The following is a 25,530-nucleotide window of genomic DNA, read 5'->3' on the forward strand; positions in this document are numbered from 1 at the left end:
AAACCGGTCATTGTTGATTTCGACCGTTAAGGCGGTGAGTCTATGCAAATTCTGTCGGGTTTCCGTCACGTTTGTCAGGATACTATAACTAAAATAAAAAAGTCATCATCCGGTCGGTTTTTACAAAACGCAGTGAGTCTATGCTATTTCGGTCGGTTTCGATTACATTTGTGACGGTACTAAAACTAAAACAAAAAAGTCGGTAAAACCTGAACGTTGTTGACAACATACATTGCAACAAAGAGTCAACGTGAATAACCGTTTAGTTATCAAATTAAAAAAAAACAAAAAAAAATTGTTTGATCCAATCGTCGCCACATGAAATCATGGTCATGATGGTCATACGGCGCCAAAGTTTTTATTTGTTATATCTAATAATTATTCTATTGGATTTTTATTTGAGCCAACCTATTTAAGTAATTATCTCTATATATGAACTATGAAGTAACTGACGGTCGACTGAAGCCATAATATTTCTTATTTATATTTGAATCTTCGTTCTTCTTCAACACTCATTAGGTGTAGGTGTCATGTATCGGTTTCAGGCAAACTACTCAAAAAGTTTAGTATAGAAAAAGCAACAAAGAATGGTTTAAAAGTTGGATGTGTGCATCAAAAGTGCAAGTAAGCTACAAAAAACAATTTGCAATTATGTAAATATAAATATACATTTAAATCAAATTAAGAAAGAAGCATTACACTAAACAAAAACAAGGACAAAACTTGTTTGTCTTAAGCCAACAATAATCCTAAGAAGATAACTTATGGCACTTGAGTCAACCTAGACCACTTGTACAGTTGTACCCGTTGTGTTATTCTTTTTATCAACACATCGAATCTCTCTTGAATTGACCAATTTTACCTTGTTGACTTGCCATCATGTCATTTTAGATCTTTATCCTTTCTATCAATACAGCAATCCCTCTTAAATTGAGCAGTTTCGCCTTGTGCCAACATGCCCAATTTAACCTTGTTAACTTGAACTTTCTTTCGTTCCCTTTAAACTTGTTATTATGTGTGGCTTTACCTTCCACTACAATGTTGATAGAGGAAGGTCTACAAATCCCTTATGTTAGCTTCATTATAAGCCTTAAACAAACAATTTTGTTAAAGAAATATACTAACCAAGAACTTCTTCCTCAAAAGCACATTCGACATCAAGTAGAGCATAATATTATTCAATACGTGTCTTCTCTAGATATAGTCATCGTTTTCCCATTTATGTACCTAGCTTATCGCCACTTGATGTTCATCTTCTGTGATTTATGGTGTTATGGATATACACAACCTTTAAACACAGTGAGAGGAAGATGCATCTTCATCTGCTAGAGTAGCTTTGATATAAATGTGCACTCCTCGTGCATTCAAAGTAAACCTTTTGATCTCTCCGTTAAATATCAATTACATCAGGTTGAACTGAATGATCCATATCTCCTAGGGTTCTTATCTGAACCATGTGACTGGTTTACCGTGTACCCTAGTTCATCAAGCAATTCATCTCAAAACTAGGTTAATGACTAATGAGTCATTATAGATTTGCCTTCATCAAAGATGGAATCTGAGCATCATAAGAAAACCTTACAGAATACAATATATATGAGATATTTTACCGGCAACTACCAGGCTCAAGCTATAGACACAAGTATCAATCATGGGACTTGTAATACTAGTCATGAAACAAAATGAACAGTTTATCTATCAGATTCTGATATGAAATTCAATGAACATGCGACAACTCAAATACATCACCAGAACCAGTGCATCTGATTCAATCAATACATCAAAATCATAATACCGTTTGTATACAACTTGTACGATTATCAATAACCGAACAGTAATATAAAAACAACCTCATCGTCGCTGGAGTCTTCATCGAACGGCTTTTGTTTGTGAAAGATGCAGCATTTCTTGGAACTCTTCTTCTGAAGGAATTCGTTGTCGACGGTGCCTTCTTTCCACGTCACCTTCTTCTTCTTCCTTGGATTCAGCGTTAACGTTAGCGTTCTTGGATGTTGTTATGGTGGTGGTTGATGATTGTCTCGCCATTTTTCCCTGCTAAATTCTAGGGTTTGATGTTTACAGGATTTGGGGCTAAAAGAAATAAATAGCGTAAATTCGATCTTCCAACGCCTTTAACATGCCATGTCAGCTTTTATTTTATTTTAGCAACCTTTTCATTACCTTCAAATCTAAAACTAGTGGGGCAAGCCCCAATAGCCAGGAACATAATTGATGACCCGGATGTCACACGTTCGAATCCTGATTTCGAACGAATTTTACCATAGCATTAAAACCTGTCGTGCCTTCGGGCAAGGTGAGCCAACTGGGTTTTACCGAGAACGCCAAGTCAAACTCCGATGCAAGCGTGGATCCCGATCATGTCAACATAGTTGGCCTGAGTGGGGTGATGGGGTGCGACGTGTTCGCGCGGTGAGATAACTTAACTGTAAAAGTCACCCTTCGAAAAGAAAATAAATAATAATTTTTATTATCATTTCTTCTTTTCTTCAATCATAACCACTTTCAAAATATATTTAAAAAAATATGAACAGTAACTTTTCAAATATACAAAAAAAAATCAATATGTTTTTTAAAATGTAAAAATCATTCACTCACAACACTCGAAATCTGTATCTAAATTATAAAAACACTTCTCACATAAAATATGGGGTTGGATGAGAATATTCATGCATGTTTCCTTTTTATTATTCTTTCTTTCCTTTAACAGTTATTTGAATAACTAACATGCAACTGACTCACTTACGTCCTGTTCTTGAGTTTTTTTAAAGGAAGGAAATGAAATGAAAACTAAGGATAGTTAAAAAATGGGTGTTCTTGAGTTTTTTTAGGATGGAAAGGAAAGGAGTATAAGGAGTTAGGAGGTATTAAATTAATGTATTTTCCCAATAAGTTATCCTCCAAAAAATGGGATGATTACTAAGGATAACTATTTTTTAACATAGTTATCCTTTCCTTTCCTCTAATTTCCTTCCAACTCAAGAACACACCTAATTAAAAAAAATTTCATTCCCTTCTCTTCCCTTTCTTATCTTTCCCTCTCCTTTCCTTGGTTAAAAAACTCAAGAACAAGGCGTTAATCATATAAATTCTACCATAAGGAGGAAATTTACCATATGTGAGAAAACCCTTAACCCTATCTGAAAGGCTGAAACCCCTAGTTCTTTTATATGTATACTAGGTTATTGACCCGTGTACAACACGGGTGAAAATATAGAAATTTTGAAGTACACACATATACAATTTGAAAGGAAAACATATTTTTGAATATGCTTTTTAAGATGACAATAAAATTTATAATTGCAATTCATATTCATATGGAAACAAAGCTATCAAAAACATAAATTTACGAAAAAGTAAGTTTTATAGTACGATGCTTACAAACATAACTGGAAACTTAAAAACATAAAGTTCATAAAATATTAAAAGTTTTCTTATAAAACATATTTGTTGTTTTGTTTGTAGCTATACCTTGTTGTCTAAAATAAGCATTTTAACACCGTATTTACTCTTCACTCTTGATCAAGCTACATACAGTTGACCATGTGTAAAAGCCGGGTCTCTCAAGTATATCTCAAGATTGTGGGAGACTGGCTTTTACTTTTGTTAATGGTAATTGCAAAATAAACTATAAAGTGAAACTGTCTTCTGTTTAACTTGTTTTTCTTGATCTCTTCAATCTTCACTAAGGGTTATTGGAGCAAACAAAGTATACTCTGGTACTATAACTTGCTCGAGATTGAACTTTGTTTGGAGAAATACTTAGAATAAATTCACTTACTTCTCACATGCAAACTTGAGATCCTTATTTATTTTATCTTTGCTCGACCCACCAAGCTTGCTTGTAAACTTGGTTTATGCTCAGACAATCAAGTGTTTGCTTGTGTGAAAACTGTACTCGATAGAATACCAACATTGCTTCACGAAGTGTAGCTTGCTCGAAGCTTGACACTTAGAAAACTTCAAGAAGATAACCTTACTCGCATAATATAATTTGCTCGGGATAGTGAAAACTTTGTTCGAAGTGTCTGAATTTGCTCAAGTTCCAACTTAGCTATTATTGAGGAGGTTGAGAAGATTCCAGCATTTTCTTATCAATTTTATTGACCCAACAAAAAGGTAAAAAAATATATATAAATTAATGATATGATTTCTATCTGAATAACAAATTGGATTAAACCAAAAATACATCAAAACACACGGATATAAAATAATATACTTCAACTCTTTTATTATTAATTCAAATCGGCACATAACACTGAATAGATAAACCAACCATTTAATTTTAACTCTAAGCTTTATCTTCGAGGCCCATAATTCAATTCACCTTTTGTACTTCTCGGTTGTCCAAACTAAATCGATGTATCTGTGTGAAATCGATATTATATCCTTTAACTTATGTGGACATAAATTACGCTAAGTGCATAAAAAGTTTTATTAAGTATTGGACAAAAACCATTATAGGTCAATGCAACGCGTGCCAAAATGTACCTGTATTTGGATAGTTACTCAACCTATTTTTGATCGTAACTGTATTAAAACAACCTATCAACCCCTGCATTAACATTTTGAACAAAATATGCAAAGATTAAAAAATAAACATTAATCAAGTTATAATTATTTAGTTAAAATAACAACCATATCAATTACTACCTCTCAAAGATCAAACATCCCTATCGACTTTATTATGAAATAGATAAAAATCTTTCATCTCTAACAAATTATGTTTTAAATCTAAACGTTCCATTAACTAAACCAACCATATTATTGAAGTGAAAGATCCAAACCAACCAAATTTCTAGAGTTACCAAAAGTAACGATAAAGGTTCGAACTTCCATACGGGCCAATTCAACACCGAACTTTTGAGGGTCAACAGGCCCGCCCCTATGGACAACAGGCCCATCATTCTTTGACCATTCTACTTTTAACTCACATATATATTTTCTTTGTCATTTCTTCTCTTTCCAGATTAGAAGATTAGCTTATTTATTTAATATACTTTGAATATCTTAAATATTTAAATTCGTAATACCATGAACCCGTCTAACACAAAGTAGATTATAGTGTAGAGAACGTCATATTTTACATTCTTCTTGGCTAATATCTTCTTCAACTTGACGCATGCCAACATGCCATGACTGATATATCCTTGTCCTCTCCTATCCGAAACCAAAAAACAAAATAAAATAAGATACGAAAGAAAAACCCGTTGAATTAAATATTTATTGTTAAAATGATAAAATCAGAGTATTAGTATTATGAACCAACAAAAAAATAGATTATGATGCAGAGAATGTCATATTTTACCTTCCTCTTGGCAAATATCATCTTCAACTTGACTCGTGTCGTGACTGATATATCCTTGTCCTCTCTTATCTAAAACCAGTAAAACAACAAAATAAAATATGAAAGAAAAACCCATTGAATGACATATTGAACTTTAAAATCACCGTATCCTAAACCAGTCTAAACAAAAAGTCGAATATGGTGTAGATAATGCCATATTTTACCTTCCTTTAGGCAAATATCGTCTTCAACTTGGCACGTGCTATGACTGATATATCCTTGACCTCTCATTCTAAAACCAGAAGAAAAAAAACAAAATAAAATATGAAAGGAAAACCTGACCGATCATTTTGCCATATATGTTACGCATGAATACACATATGCGCTTAACATCGTTTGCCTGTGATTCAAATCCAACGTTCAGTAGAGTTCGTTACAGTCCCTTCCTTTTTTCAAAATTTTATATATTAATGAAACGTTACTGAAAACATACCTTGATACGATGTGGAAGATGTGCGTCTTAGACCCAAATATATACAATTAATCGATAGTGAGACATGGGATAGATGAGTATTTTAGAACACATAAACAAAAATAGAATGTATTTAAAAGTTTTTAATTGCAATATCAAACAACTGTAATTGTATTAACATCATTTGTAAAATAGGGAAAGGTTGCGAGATTAAAGGCATAACACAAGACAAGTTTTATAATTAACTGTTTAATTTGAATTTTATACATAAAATAAGAAATGTCAAACCAAAATTTAGTCAGTTATCGTCTATATAATAAAATTTCTAATTTAATAAGTAATTTTTGGTTATTTCCAAACATATAAAGCCAAGTGAGTGTCTAAATTTTTAAAAACTATTCAAACTTAGGTCTATTTGTTATACGTAGATACAAATAATTGAAATTTAAAATAACAACTTTAATGTTGGTATTATAGTATTTGTTAATATTAATGTTCATATAACATATAATAACTATTGAATACAAATAGATGCATAATTAATAAATTGTCATGTTTGGTATCTTCAATATGTATTATTTAAAATATAATCAAAATGATCAAATCATAAGACCTGTAAACATTAAAACCAATTTTATTTACTCTCCTAAGTCCTAACTACCGATCTTATCGTCGATCACGCTTATTTAGCCAAACTCCGGTGTCGATTATATTTGCGGGATCTAATGAAATCATCATAGGATCGATGTAAAATAATGGCCGATTGAAAGAGGGATTTGAGTAATTAGGTTAAAAGGAATTGAATATCAAGGAAACCGGGTATTGAAGTTGAAACAATTGAATTTTGGAAAGCTGGTTTTGAAACTTAAAGTTAAATGCTTACATTAATTATTAGTAATTTAATTTCTTTTTGATTTATTTAATTGTAAATAAAATTAGAGAAGTGTAAGATTTATTTGGAAACAATGGTAATGGATCAATAGAGAAGGGGAATGTGGATGCAATCTCATTTGTTTTAATAGTATAATAGAATATATATATATATATATATATATATATATATATATATATATATATATACATACATTTGTCACAGGTTATACTTGAAGTATTTAGGGATCATTGGCAATTTTCTTACATATATATGAAAAGATTAAATGAAAGTAGGAACATTGTCATTTTAAAAAGTATCTTCTACCGTGAAAGATAACATAATTTTGGTTAGGTACCTATACTTACAAACTTAAATTCATATAATACACAAGCATTTCATTCTTATATCATCATATAACATTTATGTGGTGTATATAAGCTTAAGTAAGTTGAACTTTTTCATGTATCACAAAAGCAAACATTTGTTAGTTAAGGGTGTGCAATTTTGTCGACGATCAATGTTGTAAAAGTAGGTTTACAAGACCGAGTACTCTCTACAAGGTATGTCTTCTAGACGAGTTTCTATAACTCCGCCTAGTTACTAAAAATCGATCGAAGGTGGTCAACCTCGGGTGGAATCACATCTAGTTGGTGAATTTGGGCTGATTTTGACTTAAAAAAATAAAACATAATTTGTATATATATATATAATATTAAAGAAGAAACATTGTTTTTTTAATTAATGATTAACATTTATTATTTAAAAATATATTTCTCTTACTTATATTGATATTCATCTATTTTGCTATAAATAATAGTAAAATTATGATATTTGACATATATATATATAATATCTAAAATTTTATTTTTTTTATATTTATGATGTCTGAGTACTCCCCAAGTACTCCCCGCATACTCCGAGTACACCTAACGCCCTCGTCGGCTGCCTAGGAGAAACATCTCGGAAAATACAATATTTATTTTGGGTTAATAATGTAAATTGTGAAAGTCGAATGACCCAAGAATATTTTAATAATCTGGTTAAAGAAATGATGAGAGGTATATACATAAATATATATTAAAGTTGGAAGAATTCCATATTAAGGAAAGGGGGAAAATTAAGAATCCATCCCACATGGAATGAAGAAAGAAAATTAAAGTATGTCACATGTGTATAATAGGAGAGATGAAGCCCATCCCACATGAAAAGTAAGAAAAATTTGAAAACTCTTGATAAAAAGATAAGTTTCTGTAATAATATTCTTTTATGCCTAGCATGCACCCAGTGGTCCTAGCGGAGGGTGCAAAGTACCTGACACGCACGGGCTAAATCTGGCGCTTTGATGGCGCACTTTGCACTTCGTATTTTTCGAAAATGAAAGTAAGACAATGACGTGACAAGTTATCAAAAGTCAATGGACTAAATTGGGAATTTTGGAATTTTAGTCACTTCGCGCGATACGATGGAGCAACAGAAAAGTCCTTTACGCGACGTGAAGGAACCCAAATCTTATCCTGACAACTTTTAACACGTGTCACCACGTGGTGACACGTGGCAGGTCTACGTGTCAACTCAGCGACCCACTAGGTCTAGTTCGCGCGACACGAACCAATTTTTTGCGCGGCGCGAAGAACAAAATATTTCAATGGCGGTTTAGCAGTCCTTCATGCTACGCGAATGGACAGATTAAAGCTCTTCGCGCGACGCGAAGGGACATGTTTTCTGCCTATAATTAGGCAGCCATGGGTGATGCTCAGTCATCCGTCTCACACCTCAAATCACACACACACTTAACCTCGAAGTGTGTGCCATTGCTCCGACGTTCCGACATTCGTGTCTCGAAGTACGTTCAAGGTGTAGAAGTGAATTTAGTTCATTCCCTCGATACTAACGACAAGTAGGAGTGTTGCCTACGCCAAGCTTAGGCATTTCTAGAAATACAAGTCATACAAGGTAGGGGTTTCACCCGAATATTTTATTATTGATGCTAGACTGTCGCTATCTAGTCAAAAACATTTAATATCAGTATCTAATCACCTAAGCAAGCTAGGGTAAGTAGGGTGTCGAACACAAGGAGTATGTGGTAAGTGTAACGTGCATCCAATTATAATATTATGAAGTAATAAGGTGTAGTGCTGATCACACAAGCAAATAATTTGGTTTTAGCAATAATTATACAATATCACAAATTCATGCAATTAACAAAAGTGAATCATCCCCGGGGTTCATGAATGTAATTTAACAGTTTCTCATGCAACCTAACTGTGACATTCATCATTTTTCGATTCGATTCATATTCGACCTTGTATTTGTTTTTATTATGAAAACCGACCCGTTTTGTATCCCGAACCTTTCAATAATATAAAAATGATGAATTTTATGTTACATATTTGTTTTATGGTTGTCGGATCTCAAAAACACCTTTTACAACCCTTAAAATGCGCCCCTAAAACGCTTAAAATGAACTTCACGGACTAAAACCGCCAAAGTTGAAAAATCAGATTTTTCCCTTCGCAACCTTAGCGCCGCGCTAAGGAGCTCTGCAGCAGCCAGATTCATTATATGTTGATATTATCACTTGTTGACAATTTAAACCGATGAGAAAGCTTGGAAATCTCTAAGGCAACTCAATGGATAACTCTAACACCTTATCCTTCATAAAAAAAGCCGCACCACTCATTCTAATCTACTCATACACTCCAAACACTCTCAACAATGTTTTAAGCTTCAACCTTCAAGTTCTTTCTTGTTTGACTTCTAAGAGTCAAGCAAGAACTATTCTTTGTTTCTAACTAACTCCATATAAATAAAGATTGTTGTTGCAACATATATATAATATATACCCCTGTTTTTTCTTTGGCTTTCACTTCTTCGGTCTCGATCGGTGAAGTGTCAGGCTTATAAGGCAAGACTACAAGAAGGATTATTGCAATCCTTGATTATACTATATTCCGCATTAATGTTTATTAATCTTTCAGTTACTATTTATTTCAGTTTCTAAATCATATTTAACGAGTTCCATGGTATTGGGTATGTGGTGATTATCCTCGGTCTTATCCCGAGTCGAGCACCGAACCGAAACCGAACTCTCGCTTAAAAGCCTTGTTTGCATAAATAGTTGAATAAACATATTGTATGTAAGATTTGAATATTATACTTTCCCAAAATCATTTTTAATAAGTTCCATGGTATTGGGTATGTGGTGACTATCCTCGGTCTTATCCCGAGTCGAGAACCGAACCAAAACCGAACTTTCGTTTAAATGCTTTATATATAAAATGATTTAATAATATGCTACATATAAGATTGTGTATTATAATTTCCAAGTTATTTAATAAGTTCCATGGTATTGGGCATGTGGTAACCATCGTCGGTCTTATTCCGAGTCAAGGACCGAACCAAACACACTAAGCCGAGTTCACTCGCTTAAGACACACTAGTTGTGTTTTGGGCCACCAAAACTCGTAGTTTTATTTAAAAATATATTATAAACCAATTTTAGTTATTTTCTCAACATACTCGGCATGTCGGCGCCATCTTGATCTTATAACAAGTTTGGATTGATAAAACCGAACACTCGCTTAACGGACGTTAAGGTTCTTCTCAATAGAACTACAAACTTGGTTAAGTTTACTTTTGATTTTATTGAGTTATCTCATAACATTTATCACTTTGGAATGTCGACTTCGGACTTGACTTATAATTCAAGACCGGAACAGACTAATCCGAATGCTAGTTAAGTCCCGTTTTTGGTATCTATATAACAAAGGGTCTTGCAATATTGCATTTATACATACATAGCTATCTTAACATAGATTAAGTAAAACTAATGAATAGAATGCCGAGACTCGATTTTGAGCAAACTTACTTTTCAAAAACTGTTACTTTAATTTCTCAAATATTTACATTATAAACCTCAAACTTTAATTAATTATTTAACTTGTCATTTTATTTTACTTTAAAGTCTTTCAAGACCATCTTCCAACCCGAGACCCTTTTAACCTAGACCTCGCTCGTTGAACTTATTATCTGGTTTATCACAAACAACCCTTCAAGTTATTGATTTCATGTGAGTACTTTTTTCATCCTTCATTTTCATCTTTACGTTTTGGGGGTGGCATTAAATACGTATTCAAACAAAAGTGATTTATACATTGTGTCTCAAACCACAAAACTCTATAGTATATGTTCACTTAAATAAATGCTCGATTTGGTGTTATATGCTCTATATGATTATTATTTGCTAACGTGTTTATCGCTTTCGATCGGTTTTCCTCAATAAGTATGATTGTGCGCTCCCCTAACTATTTTAGCTTAAGTGCTAATAGAATAGGGCCTCATTTTCCGAGTAGACTTGGTTGTTACCATATAGAAATGTGCCTCATTTCTCTGAGTACGATTGGTTGTTACCGATTCGCAAAGAGCCACTTCAATTTATTTTCAAGTTGTTTATCCAAGTTGTGTCCTTTAATTTATTGTTGCATATACGAGTTTGTGGATTTCATTCTATATTTATTATACTCAAAACTATGAAATTGCTCACCAACATTCGTGTTGACAAAGTTTATTTTATGCAATTTTACAGGTTTGATAATTGCATAAACGAAGATTTGAGGAATGTAGCTTGTTTTGAGACCACTAAGTAATTAGTCGAATAAACAATACGTATTTGTTTACTTATATTCAGTTTGTTTTGTACGAACAAGATGTGTTGTTTATTGATTTATGAAATTAATGAGTTGATAAAATATTGTCACTTAATAGTGTCATAGTGTTCTTGAGCAATTCGTTGCACCCCGGCATGTTCCGCCACCTTTGGTCGGGGTGCGACACTAACCGATTAATTATCACAGACTGACTAAAGAATGATTAACGAGTTAAACCTTAGGCACCAACAATCGCTAACACACGACACTTGTTATCAAATGGTCCCTGCCAGTGTGACTCAACTAAGGGCAAATGTGTGCTTTGTTGCATTCAAGTTAATCAAACAACCTATGAGAAATTACTATAGCAACTGACAAACTAATCATTCTGATCAACGTAAACCTAAACCGACTAAATGCGCAACAATACTAAATATCAATCTCATAGATCAATCAATGCTAATTACAAACTGTATGTTCTTGGTTACGTTAAAAACTGAATAAAATACAAACTTTACATCCCGGGAATGAATCGGAGAAATTAGCCGAGCCTAGACATCATGGAATCTTCAATTATGATGATATGGAACATGAATGTAGCCTCGGTATGATTCGGAATGGTAGAATCGCCCTCTTGTAGCTCTGAAAATCTCCTGGAAGTGAGTGATGAATGTTAGGGTCAACATAGGATGAAAATATAAACAACCCTAACTTTCCCGTCTTCGTAACCCATTGAGTATCCATTGATTGATGTCGAAAGGTCAATAAAAAATATTTGTAAAATACCTTTACTAGCTAGGGCAAGTAAGGTGTCGAATCCATAGGGATCAGTAGAAAGTGCAGGTGAAACTCAAATTTGATTATAAAATACTTAAAAGTGGACAAACTATGTCAAGCGGTTTAAATGAGTAGTTTGTAAACAATGATATGAAAATAACCAAACTCCAGGGTTCGGGTTTTGCAACAAGTTAATAAATTGATAACTTCTTTGGACGGTTTCTTATAAAATATGTAAATCAATAGACTTAATGACTGACTGTGTTGATCGTCAGCACTGAATCCGAACAATTGACAAAGTTAAATGAAAATCTATTTGATAATCGGTTGTACTTGTTGAAACACAAAATCAATAATATGGTTAACGATAAACGGGTCAATGACGAAAGAAGTTAATCCTAATTGTTGATGACCACAAATCAATTAACTGATAAAAGATTAAGTAATCAATTAATTAAAACCGTTTAAGCATAAAAGCAAACACTAAGAATTGATTAATCGAATGATTAATCAATTACAAATCCAAAGTCAATGTATAGAATATCAAAACCTAACATGCAACTCAACCCTACACCCGGATATGGTTATGAACCCTTTAGCCTTGCATCTTGATCTTCATGCTCTTGATGATTGTGTTGAGGAATGATTTCATGGATCAATCGAGTGATTAGAGTGTGTTATGATGGTGGAAAATCGCCTCCTAGAAGTCCCAAAACTGATAATTATTGACTAGCCCTCGATCTTAGGGTTTTTGGGCCTTAAATATAGAAGAAAATCACCAAAATCCCTTTTTTCGTCAGACCAGATCGTAAGCTACGGTCTGGCCACAGTAGCTTATGGTCTGCACCCACTGCCTTACGGTCCTGCTAGGCCAAAACTGTTTTCTTCATAGAATCTTCATTTCAACTCCGTTTTTCTCCCCGTTTGCGGCCACGTCTTCGTATTTCAATTCTCAATCATCTCATACATCATTACTTTCATTTTCACTCCATAATGAATGCTCCAAGTTAGCTCTTGTTTAAGCTCTGTTAAGCTCCGCACACCTGTAAACATAAAACCTATCAAAGTATTTGTGTTCGATATATATAAACAAGTAAAACACATAATATAAAACACTTAAAAGCATGTACTTTTACCCACACATCATCCATCACGTATCGCGATGGGACATGGTCAACATAATATTTAATCCCATCGCAAGGTCTTCTCACCGGCAATTAATTATTATTTTCTTTGTTTCGCGTGCTGGACGTCCCGGGTCTTCATCCCGTGCCTCAGCAGATCCAAATTAGTTATTTTAACGTCTGTGACATGAGATACAATAAACATGTATGAAGTATCGAAGTTCCCACAAGAAAAAATTAAAACTAGCAAATACACGAACTAAAGTATATACAAATTAACCAACCATCAATTATATATGGCTTAGATCCTAGTCGAGGGTATAGTTTATACCTTGAGTATAAAATAGTGAAATATGATTTTCATAAGATAAGGGTATAGATAAAATATTATTTCTTTATTGAAAATAAAGTTTACAATGTTTCTTAAGAAAGAAGAAACTTATTACAGTAGAAACTCGACAAGTTAATACTCGATTATTTAATAAACTCTCTAAGATAATATTTTTTGCCGGTCCCGACTCGGGGATAGGGTGCTAAATTAATAATTCGCTAAAATTATAAGATAATACATTTTTGATAATTTCTTAGACCCTATATAAAATATAAATTAATAATTCCCTAAATATAGCATATTACATGAATGATTTATGAAAGTTTCTTGAAAAATGACTCAATTGTCTTTTTTTTTTTTGTTGAAATCAATTTCCCCTTGAATCTCGTCTCTAATTTTCCTTAGCATGGTAAGAACTTCTGGTGTTGTTTTCTCATAGCTCAACAAGAAATTGTTCAATGTGTTAACCTATTGTTGTTTTTTTCACACCTTTAAGATGGGAAGCTATGTTGTGTGTATGATTTGTTTGTGTTAACCTATTGTGATCTAGTATTTATATAGAAAATATTTTTAATGTCCATAAAGTAATACATTGAACACAAGAAGCATAATAAGGTGGGAGATTGAAGGTTTCTTTCAAATTGGGCCGTTCATTTGATATACATGCATTGTATACAATAATTAAGTGGAAGCTTGAAAGGTGTTTGTAAACTAAGTATTCTACTATAAATTAATAAAATATTAATTAATATATAAATTAATAATTATTAATTTATCAATTAATTAATAACTCTTTTAATTAATAAATTTTGGTGGTCTCAAGTGTATTATTTTTTAGAGTTTCTACTGTATATACGTTTTTTAATGAAGGGGAAACGTAGTGTTTAGTTGATAAATGTGTTGGACTAAAGGTCCAATTTAAAAGAAATGATTATCAAGGTAAAGAATATGCAAATAGACTAAAGGTCTAAGCTAGATCATTGATCTAGTATTTATAAAAGGTTATTCTCATACTATAGGTCCGAGGTAACAAGAAGATTAATCAGTGCGTTACGCCGATTATAACAAAGATGAATACGTCCAAACTTTTTACAACTTATTAAATAAGTGTCTTTAATTGTTTACATGGGATTGTATATCCTTAAAACGTTATAAACAAAGGTAATCACCAGCCCTTAAGCTATCGTATACGTTTGTCTGGATCCTTACATATATGGTTAAACAGTGGGCACACCGCACCACGCTTGATAATGCGTCAGCCACGTTGGGCCGGACCTAAGTAATGTTCGAGTGGGGATTGTCTTGTGTATATTGGTAGTAGCCTAAGTAATCTCGAACGCTGCGGTGGTTGCTGAGCGGTTTCAAGTTGAGCTAGAGTTTGTAATTGTTATTCAGATTTCAGAACTTGATTATTTCCTAAGCCACGTTGGGCCGAGACCTAAGTTATGTCTTAAGGGGATAATTAAGTAATAAAATATTTTGTGTCAATGTGTTCACCAGCATGCATTGCTGACGTATTTTATAACTGTTTCATAGGTAATCATAAGTAGGTGTTTGGAGATGGAGGATAGCCATTAGACGATCTGATGGCTCAGATGAAGCTTTTGATATTAAAAAAATCTAAATTATGGTTTTCATGTTCAAACACTTTGTAACAAACTAACGGGTGTTTAATTCCCGTCTTTTGGAATATATTAATATTTTAATCACAACTTAAACTTTACACCCTTAAACTCTGATATATTTACAAAATAGGTACCAACTATTGGTCACACACCTATACCCTAAGTTGGGGTGTGACACTAGAGTCCACCTAACGACTTTTATAACCTTGCCGACGATTATCACTAAACATACTCATTTGAAACCATGTATATAGAGATCACAAAGACAATGGTATAAACATGGTAATCGTTTAATTAATTGACAGTGCCTTATGGATCATAAGATTGATAACTGCTTGTGATGGTTCATAATGCTAAATTATTTACTAGTGAGAGCAGTGATAAATCTGCTTTTATGACCTATCACCCATTTAATTGAATATTGCACTTGTTGATGGACATTGTGTTGGAAGTAATTTCCAACTTAAAAGGCCCGTCGCAATTAGGGTTTTATTATATTTGGTACTGTCCGACTAGCAAGTTAGGTTAGTCTATATAAACCGAGTTATGGTTAGACATTATAGATGGTGAACAAGATGTAATCGAGTTAGGGTTCATCAAGAATCAAACCGAGTTAGGGTTTGAGGATTGTAATCAGTTTTTGAGTTATATATTTTTGATTAATATAAACAAGAGTTATTTGTTTACTTCATGTTTAATTATTGATCCGGGACTTGACATTGGTTAGCAGTTGCCAGGGTAGGATTAGTAGAACTTCCTTGTTCAGTCAGCTACACCATAGTTTTGAGAAATGTTTATATTCCAACGGTTGTTAGTGAATTTATTGAAGATGGATACATGACACATTTCGGACATACAGTTAGAACCTAGGATAGAGATGAAAAACCAAAAGTAATAACATTATCAAATTTATGGCAATTTCATTTTCTGCTTTCAACTTAAGAACACTCGTAGTAGAAAACTTATTTGTGTTGGCACAAGTATAAGACTCCAATCACAATGCTTTAGAGGATATAAGGAATCATTAGAAGCCATTAACTTGTGAATTAAGCAGAAGTTCTAGACTCTACCACTTGCTCAATAGATGGTGCCATCGAGGTTCCTGCTAAGAAAGACTTGACAAGGGCGAGTGCTAGCTTTGGTTTATGCAAAGGTACCTCATGCCCGGCTCCTCTTACTGTTACAAAAGTTAATCCTTCATACTTTTTTGTCCATCCTCCCACCTAAAATCATAAAAAATTTCAACAAATACTCAAAAGAGAAACAAAAACCATTATTTGCCTAATGTGAGACTACATGTTCCACAAGAGACCCACACATGTTGTCACCGAGGTCCCTTGTTGGACCTGCAAAGTAGTGAATGCGATGATGGATATAACTACCTGGCCATCCTCATACCAGGCGCGCCATGAGTCGATTGTCGTAAGGTTGAGAGCATTTATACTATAACGCGTAGAAGTAACAGGAATCACTGCATCAGTATCACCACTATAACAAAAAAAGTTTTTAAAAAGATCAGTAACAAAATTTGAAACACTGCTTTAATAAATAATTCAAAAAAATATTAAAAGTGAAGAGGTATGTACCCGCCTTAACATCGAGCGGGGCGGGTCAACCCACAAGATATAGACAAGAGGCTTGAAATCAAGATATCATGAAGGCACAAAGCCAAAACCTATGCGCACGGCGCATTTCACATATGCTCACGCATCACATATGCTCACGCATATCATATATGCTCACGCATCACATATGCTCACGCATCACATATGCTCACGCGTATCACAAGCTCGCGCACCATATATGCTCACGCATATCACATCTGCGCGTGGCGCATATCGCATGCTCACGCATCATATATGCTCACGCATATCACATCTGCGCGTGGCGCATATTACATATGCTTGCGCATATCACATCTGCGCATGAAACATCTGCGCGTGAGAATAAAGAGAAGACTTCGCGCATCCTCAGGATAGGCGCATATCACACGTGCACATAATCAACCTCGTCCTTATCCAAATCAGGATAAGGACAACCTTGATTGTGCTCGTCAGACAACCTTCCAGAAGGTATCCTTTAAGGAATAAGAATATGCTGATGTTGACAGCTGCCAATGAAAGGTGGACAACTCAGCAAAACCCATGTGCTACCACGTGATTGCACATGGGTCAGGTAAAATGCCTGGGTCAGAGAATAATCAATGAAAAAGCACCAGGTGTCCTAAGGACACGTGGCGCAAAGCAATAGGAAGTGGCCAAAAAGGCCCTAATGGGATCTGAGCCCAATCATTGGAAACCCTAACACTATAAATATCACACCACCTCCACAAGGGGAGGTAAGCAAGAAAATACATTCCAATTCCTTACTCACTCTCAGATTATTATTATCTTCTCCTACAATCTCTTATTCTCACACCGGAGGGTTACCCCAAAGAGGACCCCTCTGTCCCTTTCTGAGGGGTAAGTTCACGGTGCTGCTCGTTTTGTAGGTGGAAGAACTCATACTCCGGAGAACCATCGGTGAAATAGCATACTCATACCCGAGGAAAGTTGATCGTCTACCAGTGAGCCGATCCACGTTTCTTCAAAAAGTAACCTGTATATCCAACTACGAAGTCCAGAACTTATAAGTTCTCGATGGACATCAAGCACCGATATAGGAGAATCTTTCCAATTCATCTCTACAACATTGCTACACAACAATATACGACACTAATTTATTTGCTAGATAACATTTAATTTGTATGTGTTTATCTTAATGTGCATCTAGTACCTGCAGGACTCCCATTTTTTTGAATTGTTACCGTGATAAACATGAAGGGTACTTTGAACTTCGGGTAAATTAAAGTAAACCGCAGATTGTTGTTCGGTGCAAGGATCATAACTCTGTCCGATCTGTCTGACTTTCTGTCATATAACAGGACGTTCCAGTAATTATTAAACAACCAGCACGTCATATAATTAAATAAAACATTATAATACATTAATACTTACATGCCATCTTTTAAGAAACCGCTTGGTGACACCGTTGGTGGGGCAAGGAGGAGTAAAGATGCTATAAGGATCAATATGTCCCATTTCTTGAGAAGCAATTTCAGTTATTTTGTCACACTCGCTTGATGGATGAATAAACGATTCCCGATTGCATAATTCGTTTGATTTCTTGTATGTTTGGTCAGAAATCATACCAGCCGTCCACATAAATTGAAAAAGCCCAACATGATCATTATAGTCATCAGTCAGGCCATTTCCCACCTGCAGTTGATATTTAAATTTTTAAAAAAATCCACAATAGATTGGATCAAAAAGAAATGTTGTACCATGTAACCCTTGAGATTAATTGGACTTCCTGCATTTGCTTTGTTATATCTCACAATGGCTTGGCTTAATTGAGGAACATAATGTCCTGAGAATAATTTATAAAATTCAAATTCACATCAATTTCGTCACAAAATTGATGTCACTTTTTCATGATCGCTTGAATATGGAAATTAGTTCGTTGATATCAATAGTAAGATCTCTGACAAACTTATTTGGTAAAATAGTATAATATAAAAGGAACAATATTTGCACTCATGTACCTGCATAGCTCTCCCCTGCTATATAGAAATCCCTTCCTTTAAATTGAGGAAATCGTTCAAGCCATTTTAAAAGAAACTGAAGTGAATCAGCAGCTGAAAACAGAATAGTGTAGATCAAGATAATTGCACCAGCCATTATAGTTCATAACTATACACAAAAACTTTTATACACAGATATGGTGTCACAGTAAGAATTTATTGCACGAGTAGGTGGTTTGGATTGAAACGTTGTGCTTCTAGGTAGTTTTGGTGAAATGGAGCATATCTAGGTAGCCCGCTAATGAAACAAGCGGGCTTCAACCGAGATTATATAGATCTTGGCAACGTGTTGCACGAAAAGGCCTGTCATGTCATGTCAGATTCCACTAATGGGACAAGCAAGGTTCTATAAACAACTTCAAATAAATGCATAGAGTACAAGGTAAAAAAAGGTAAAAGAACTATATATTAATTTTTTAACATAATCTTTTTTTTAATTTATTTATTGGGTTTAATTATCTCTCAGAAAACATCAAATGACAAGGGTTTGTAAAGTTGGACCCCGCTTGCCGTACCAGCGGGCTTTGGAACCTCGCTTGCACTAACTACTATGCGACTCATGCAAAACAAAATTCCCCTAACCACCTAGAAACACCCTTTGTTTATTTTTCCTAACCCGCGTATTCATGCAAAAAAAACTGTCACAATAAATGCATGAAATTGTAAAGCTTGAAGTTATACCAGTTCTTTTATCCCCATTGCTTGTAATATCCGAAGAGGTATTGGAGTAAGAATAACCAACTCCAACGGGAGAATCAACAAACAACAAATTCGCCACCGCAATTCATTTAACATTAATTAAACAGCTTTTCATTAATCAAACCCATACGTACCAAAACTACTAAAAACATTACACGTACAAATTCTAAACTCTCACCAGTGTTCCAAGAATACGGATTCAAATAAACAGACTTTCCATCTTCATTAACATGAAAGGGCCCAACTTCTTCTGCCATTCCAAACGCAATCGATGAACATCCAGGACCTAAGAACAAGATTATCAAACTATATGTATATTTATAATCAAAATTTAAAGATAAACAGAAATTAATAATCTCTAATTAATGAATGAATAAACCTCCATTGAGCCAAAGAATTAATGGTTTGGAAGAAGGATCGTCAGTGGCCTCAGTCATCCAATAAAACAAAGCTCTTCCAGATTCTTTATTCACAGTTACATAGCCAGCGTAATGAGCAAAATCGACGTTGAAATTTTGGCCGGGAAGGTTCGAAACTTGGTCCAGCTTCTGTTGAGTGATCGGGTTTGATTCGGATGAAGTTACAGAAATGAAGACGAGAAGAAGGAAACTCCATTTCCAAAATGCCATTTTGGTTTAGAGTTTGATCGAGGAAAAGAAAACTTATAATATATTAATACTGATAGTGGGAAGGTATATTAGTTTGTTGGGATGTTATAACGTTTACTTGCCGTTTAAGAATGTTGGCGTTACCCATCCTTTGCACGTTAATCTAACTTTTTGTTTAAAGATAAAGAAGAAAAAGAGATTTTTGATTAACACATATATATCTCAACAAGTAAGAACAATAACAAGTTTATAAGCAAAATATACGTATTCATTCTAAACACACAATTTAATAATAATAATAATAATAATAACAGTAATAACTAGTTATGTTATAATAGGAAGTACGATGTTTTGTAGGAATGATAAGAAGTAATCTGATCATTGATTTTGGATATGGATGGTTTGAGATTAATTTAGACAGGAAATCAAGTGTGAAACAAGTGGAAGAGAATAAAAAAAATTACACATATTTCTTAGATATTATATCCTCATGTGTAAGACAAATGCCAATTCCTTAAACATTTTAAAACGTCCATATATAACTTTTTATACGTCATTTTTTTAGAAAAACAAATAATCATACTAACAATCATTTTTTTTATCTTTAACATGAGTACCATATTATTATAGATAAATAAAATAAAAAATAGTGGGGTTTTATACATTGTGTTAAAAGTTTTGGTCATTATGTTTTACATATTGTGTTTAACAAACTATGTTATACCAAATTTTGTTTTAAGTAACATAGTGTTTTTTTCATTGTGTTTGTCATTGTGTTTTTTACAAATGTGTTTTTCATTATGTTTTTTTACAAATGTGTTATTTCATTGTGTTTTTAACGTTGTGATGTTTTATAGCGTTTTTCCTTTAAAGTTCTATCATTGCTCTATAGTAATTGAGAAATGAGTTATTTTCTTGTGTCTTAGCATGATATATTTTTTACTATAATGAGTGTAGAAAATATTGTGTTTTTTAAACATAATGAATTGGATATAATGTAACACAAGGTTGTCACTGAATACAATTTAGATGATTGTTTTTCAGAGGTAAAATGCATGTAGTCTGTGGGCCACATTTACATACATCTGTAAAAGAAGATGTGGATTAAACCTTTGTACCCTGCAAGCAGAAGACTGTTTGTTTTGTTTTAACGTCTATGGACTGCTAAAATAATTGGTGGTGGTGTACGAACTATGGTAGTGGCTGGTGGTGGATGGTGATAGTGGTAGTGGACGATAGTGGACGGTGATAGTGGTAGTGGCGATGGTGGACGGTGGTGGTGGACGATGGTGGTGAATGGTGGGTGGTGTTGATGCACGTGTTGGTAGACGGTGGTGGTAGTGGTAGATGGTGGTGGTGGCCAATGGTGGGTGTTGGTGGTAATGGACGGTGGTGGTGGCGGATAATGAATGGTGGGTGACCGTAGGCTTAGGCTAGACCGTAGGCTACGGTGGCCAAGCCGTAGCTTACAGTCTGGCCTGAAGGGAAAAGTGAATTTTATTATTTTTCTTCTATATTTAAGCCTAGAAAACCCTAAAGTCGATTATAATTCATACCCTAGCCACCAAGGACGACTTTGGGGCAATTCCTCACCATATTAACACCTCCCAATAATCAAATCATCCATGGTTTCATCCTTCCAATCCATACTCGAGTCAATCGTGATGAAGAAGTAAGGCTAAATCATTTGTGTTCACTTTAGGCTAGGGTTTTGTGTAATTGACTATGATAAGATTCTTTATGCTTAATTGATTATGAACGTTGTTAGGTTTTAACAAGATTATCAAAGTCCATATAATCCATTATATGTAAAAACGCAGCGGATTAAAGATTAAAATCTTGTTAGTTTATTCATGTAAAAACCGATTTTAAGATAAAACCCAAAACCCGGATCCAAAAATGGACATGCATGCTTTCAAAACTCAAAACCAAGAAAATGTAAATTAGCATTTCTACCATAGAATGCTTATTATTATTTTTATTACCATTTAAAAGTAAGGACGATAAAAAGGTAGATGATGCTTTTTGAATGGAAACCTTCAAAAACGAATGCCTCAAACTTGCATACCCTTCAAGCCACTAACCAACACCTTGTAGCTAGGATTTGACCTGATTTTGATCTCCCTTCTTAGTCCTTTTATGGCCGAAAATTGAGAGAAAAAAAAAGAAAGAGTTCTTGCAAAAGATGAAAACTTGGAGAGAATTAAGTGAGAGAAAAGAGTTGTGTATATTAATGGATGTAATAACCAAGACCAAATTGCATGTGATTTGGTTGGGTGAGGCCTAAAGTGGCTGGCCTCATGTGGGTCCCACCATGTGTTTTTGAATTTCAAATTTTGTTAAAATATTACATGCATCTTATACTTGTTACATGCAACATAATATACATGTTATAAAGTTGATGCAACATGTACATGTATAACTCTTTTAAATGTTACTTAACCAAATAAATAACATTAAAATTAATCTCTCTAAAATAAATTATCCATATAATTTATTATCCTTTCAACTGCAATTGCTTAGGAAACCAATTTCCAAAATCAACTGTTGATATTTATTTACTATGATCACATCATTTAAACAAATATCTATGGTGTTCATGTAGCTTGTTATTGGGTATGACCCGACTTAGATCATAACGCACTAGCCACATCAATACTGTATGTGTCTTGGGCAGACCGAGTCCTACAATCTCCCACATGCACAAGATACATAGAAGATTGATGCAAATAGTGAATACCGCCTAACTACGGTTCACTACCCATAATACGTATGACGAAGTGCCATTCAATAACATCATCTCCTTCAAGTCCCTTACTTGAAAAGATTTAGGTAAATTAATCATTTATCCCTTTGTCACAGATGTCATGTCAAATCCAGAGGCATAGAGTGATCATTCTCTGTTGGTTTAATTTAGCAGGCCTTAGACATCTTACTCTCAACGAATATGAGGGACAAATCCCTTCTTGACTACATACGTCTCTCACAATCACCTTGTACTATACATGAGCCTAGTCTTATGTACTGTCATGTTTCAGAACAGCAAAGAACTAAGTCAAAGTATAATATTTGGTGAAAATCAAGACCCAATATGTATCTCAGGTCGGAGGATACTATGATATTCACCTTTTACTCAAGTTTTACTTATGATCAATCACAAAGATTCCATGTAGTAATAATTGAGAGCGGGTCAATCCAATATTTGTACCCCACAAATATCTATGAACCTTGGTAGCAATTCTTGCTCTATATTCATATCTTATGAATATCCACCAATCCAAGTTCATAATAGTCTTACTTTCATACTTGTTCCCACAAATATGACCGACTACAGACATTTAGAATAATTAACTTATTCACGGATTTAAACATGCTAAAATGGAACATAACTCAAAATGTCATAATCATAAACCATAATGATGTTAATGAGTGAAACTACAATTGTTCCGATATCCAAATACAAAATTAGATCAAATCCAATCACTAGAATATCGAAGTCCTAAGGCGCAAGTGTGAACTTTCAAGGAGCTTCGTGAGTGGATCCGCAATGTTTTGATCAGTGTGAACTTTGCGAATACATATTTTCCCCTTCTCAACTTCATCCCTTATGTAGTTGATCCTCCGCTCGATGTGCCTCGTCTTTTGATGTGCACGAGGTTCTTTGATTTGAGAAATCGCACCCTCGTTATCACAAAAGATCTCTAGAGGGTCCTGAATGGTACAGACCACCCCTAGATCGGCAATGAACTTCTTTATCCACGCAGCTTCTTGTGCTGCCAATGAGGCAGCAATGTATTCAGATTCTGTGGTGGACAACACTTCCACATCTTGTTTCGAGCTCTTCCAAGAGACTGCCCCACCGTTCATAACAAAAACATATCCCGATTGTGATCGAGAATCATCTCGATTGGTTTGGAAACTAGCATCCGTGAAACCTTTTATAACGAGCTCTTCCTCACCAGATCCGTATATTAGAAACATATCCTTAGTCCGTCTAAGGTATTTCAAAATACTCTTAACAACCATCCAATGACTATCTCCAGGATTCGGCCGGTATCTACTCGTCATGCTCAAAGCGCATGACATGTCCCCTCTAGTGCATATCATTGCATACATGATGGGTCCTATAGTTGACGCATATGGGATTCCTTTCATCCTTTCTTGCTCATACTTTGAGCTTGGACATTGAGACGTACTCAATATCGTTCCTCTTTGAATAGGTACTAGACATTTCTTAGAGTTTTCCATCTTGAACCTTTTCAAGATTTTATCAATGTATGCACTTTGGTTCAAACCTATCAACCGCCTTGATCTATCTCTATAGATCTTTATTCCCAGAATATAGGCGGCTTCACCAAGATCTTTGATGGAAAAACTACTTCCAAGCCATTTTTTAACACCTTCCATAGTTGGAATGTCATTTCCAAATAGTAGCATATCATCAACATACAATACTAAAAAGGTAATGATGCTCCCACTAGCTTTCTTATACACACAAGCCTCATCAGCATTTTTGATGAATCCAAATTTCTTGATCTCTTCATCAAAACGGTGATTCCAGCTTCTAGATGCTTGCTTCAATCCATAGATTGATTTCTTTAACTTTCATACTTTGTTAGGATGTTGTGGATCAAAAAAACCTTTGGGCTGAACCATATAGACATCTTCTTCAAGATGTCCATTTAGGAAAGCAGTTTTGACATCCATTTGCCAAATCTCATAGTCATAGTATGCGTCTATGGCAAACAATATCCTAATAGACTTTAGCATTGCCACAGGCGAGAAGGTCTCATCATAATCAACCCCTTGAGTTTAAGTGAAACATTTTGCTACAAGTCTTGCTTTATAAGTATCCAAGTTTCCATGCATATTGGTTTTCTTCTTGAAAACCCACTTACTTCCAACCGGTTTGGAGTTAGGTGGTGGTACAACCAAATCCCATACTTGGTTGTCATGCATGGATTGCATCTCAGCGTTCATGGCTTCAAGCCATTTTTCACAATCGGATTGTGACATTGCATCACGGTATGTGGTGGGTTCATCCGAATCTACCACATAGCATCCATCCATGAAAAATCCATATCTTTCGGGTGGATGACTATTTTACCGGATTTGCGAACGTTTTGTGTGTCTTGATCAATCATTTGATCATTCTCAACAAACTCTTGTTGATTGCTAGTGTCAACCAAACGTGTATCGGCTTGTGGTTCTCGATCCTCCTTGAGTTCCACCGTTCTACTAGTTCCTTCCATAAGGAGCTTAGTTTCCAAGAACTAGGCCTTTCGAGCAATAAACACCTTTTGCTCGGTTGGGTTGTAGAAATAATATCCCATAGAGTCTTTGGGATATCCTACAAAGATACACTTAGTGGACCAACTCTCTCATTTGTTTTGGGTGTTGTGCTTAACATAAGCCTCACAACCCCATACCTTTAAATATGATAATGA

At 34.5% G+C, this 25,530-nt stretch overlaps 1 protein-coding gene across 1 annotated transcript; it reads right to left on the minus strand.

Annotated features, from left to right (window-relative positions):
* Positions 1 to 16,142: 16,142 nt before the first annotated feature.
* On the minus strand, positions 16,143 to 20,269 carry LOC143550066 (serine carboxypeptidase II-2-like). The gene is made up of 10 exons (XM_077040800.1): positions 19,855 to 20,269; positions 19,657 to 19,761; positions 19,458 to 19,556; positions 18,738 to 18,830; positions 18,477 to 18,562; positions 18,151 to 18,411; positions 17,930 to 18,063; positions 17,753 to 17,848; positions 16,537 to 16,642; positions 16,143 to 16,377 (listed from the first exon to the last, which is right to left on the minus strand). The coding sequence occupies exons 1-10, from the start codon at positions 20,102 to 20,104 to the stop codon at positions 16,201 to 16,203; spliced, it is 1,407 nt and encodes a 468-aa protein (XP_076896915.1). The 5' UTR covers positions 20,105 to 20,269; the 3' UTR covers positions 16,143 to 16,200.
* Between the last annotated feature and the right edge of the window lie 5,261 nt (positions 20,270 to 25,530).

This window comes from Bidens hawaiensis, unplaced genomic scaffold, assembly GCF_021521415.1.
Source record: "Bidens hawaiensis isolate Kalapana, Puna unplaced genomic scaffold, B.hawaiensis_p1.1 tig00015919_1, whole genome shotgun sequence".
NCBI lineage: Eukaryota > Viridiplantae > Streptophyta > Magnoliopsida > Asterales > Asteraceae > Bidens > Bidens hawaiensis.